At 62.4% G+C, this 873-nt stretch overlaps 1 protein-coding gene across 1 annotated transcript in view; it reads right to left on the minus strand.

Moving 5' to 3' along the window:
* Nucleotides 1-729: 729 nt before the first annotated feature.
* VOLCADRAFT_105864 (uncharacterized protein) overlaps nucleotides 730-873 on the minus strand; it is a gene marked incomplete at its 3' end in the record, with an annotated part of 3,877 nt that continues 3,733 nt past the window's right edge. Inside the window, exon 3 of the mRNA XM_002953303.1 lies at nucleotides 730-788. Coding sequence (XP_002953349.1) covers nucleotides 730-788 — 59 coding nt within the window. The remainder of the gene's footprint in view (nucleotides 789-873) is intronic.

An 873-nucleotide genomic window follows, 5' to 3' on the forward strand; every position in this document is an offset into this window, starting at 1 on the left:
GTGGTCGCAGGTGGTGGTGACTGATGAAGCTTTGCCCCGACTGGTCTTCCTGCGGGACCTGTTGTGCGTGCTTCTCCTGTGGCAGACTGCCCAGAGGGGTCACGATATCGGGAAGCTGGGGGTGGGTGACTTCGTCGAACCTTCGCAGCCCGACCGGCCGTACTCTGGGTTCCCGCTACCTCCGCCATGGTCCTGGGGTCCTGGTGGATGTCCTACCCTCTGCTTCCGTCAGCGGGGAACTAAGACCTATCGGCTGGTGCGTGGCCCCGCGGTGCTGCTGCGGCCCAACAGTGAGGACCCTCCTTTCTGCATTCCGCGTACTCTGGCTTTTTACATGTGGTCTTGTGCCCAGCCTGGTGCCCCCCCTGGGAGCGCTGTCCAAGACACGCTGTTTCGCCCGCTGACGGCTGACCAGCGGGCTTTCAAGGCGGAAGCGCTGCAGAGCGCCACTCTTGCCGCGCGGTTACGGCTACACCTGCGGGCTGCTCAGTTGTACGACGGGGAAACTGTGCACAGTTTCCGCCGTGGTGCCCTGCAGGCCGCTGCGTCGGCCGGTGCGGGAGTTCCCGCCCTGATGGAGTTCAGTCAGCTTCGGACTCCGGCGGTGCTGGAGCGATACCTTGATCCTCATCGTCACGACCGCAATGTGCGGCCCCGCAACTGAGTGCCTGCTTCTCGCCTTAGCGGGTCTTGCGATTGCTAGGACGATTTACTTTAGATGCCGGGGTCTCAGGGCGTTACCTCTAGGGGGGTTGGTTGTGTGGTCTTGTCGCTCGCCCCACCCCAAACTACACCAGGGGGGGGAAAGGGAGGGGTGTAGTTTGGCTGGCTCTTGGTTGTCTCTACTCGCTACCTAGCGAAGAGACGTAAAAT

Source organism: Volvox carteri (genome assembly GCF_000143455.1).
Source record: "Volvox carteri f. nagariensis unplaced genomic scaffold VOLCAscaffold_35, whole genome shotgun sequence".
In the NCBI taxonomy this organism is placed as follows: domain Eukaryota; kingdom Viridiplantae; phylum Chlorophyta; class Chlorophyceae; order Chlamydomonadales; family Volvocaceae; genus Volvox; species Volvox carteri.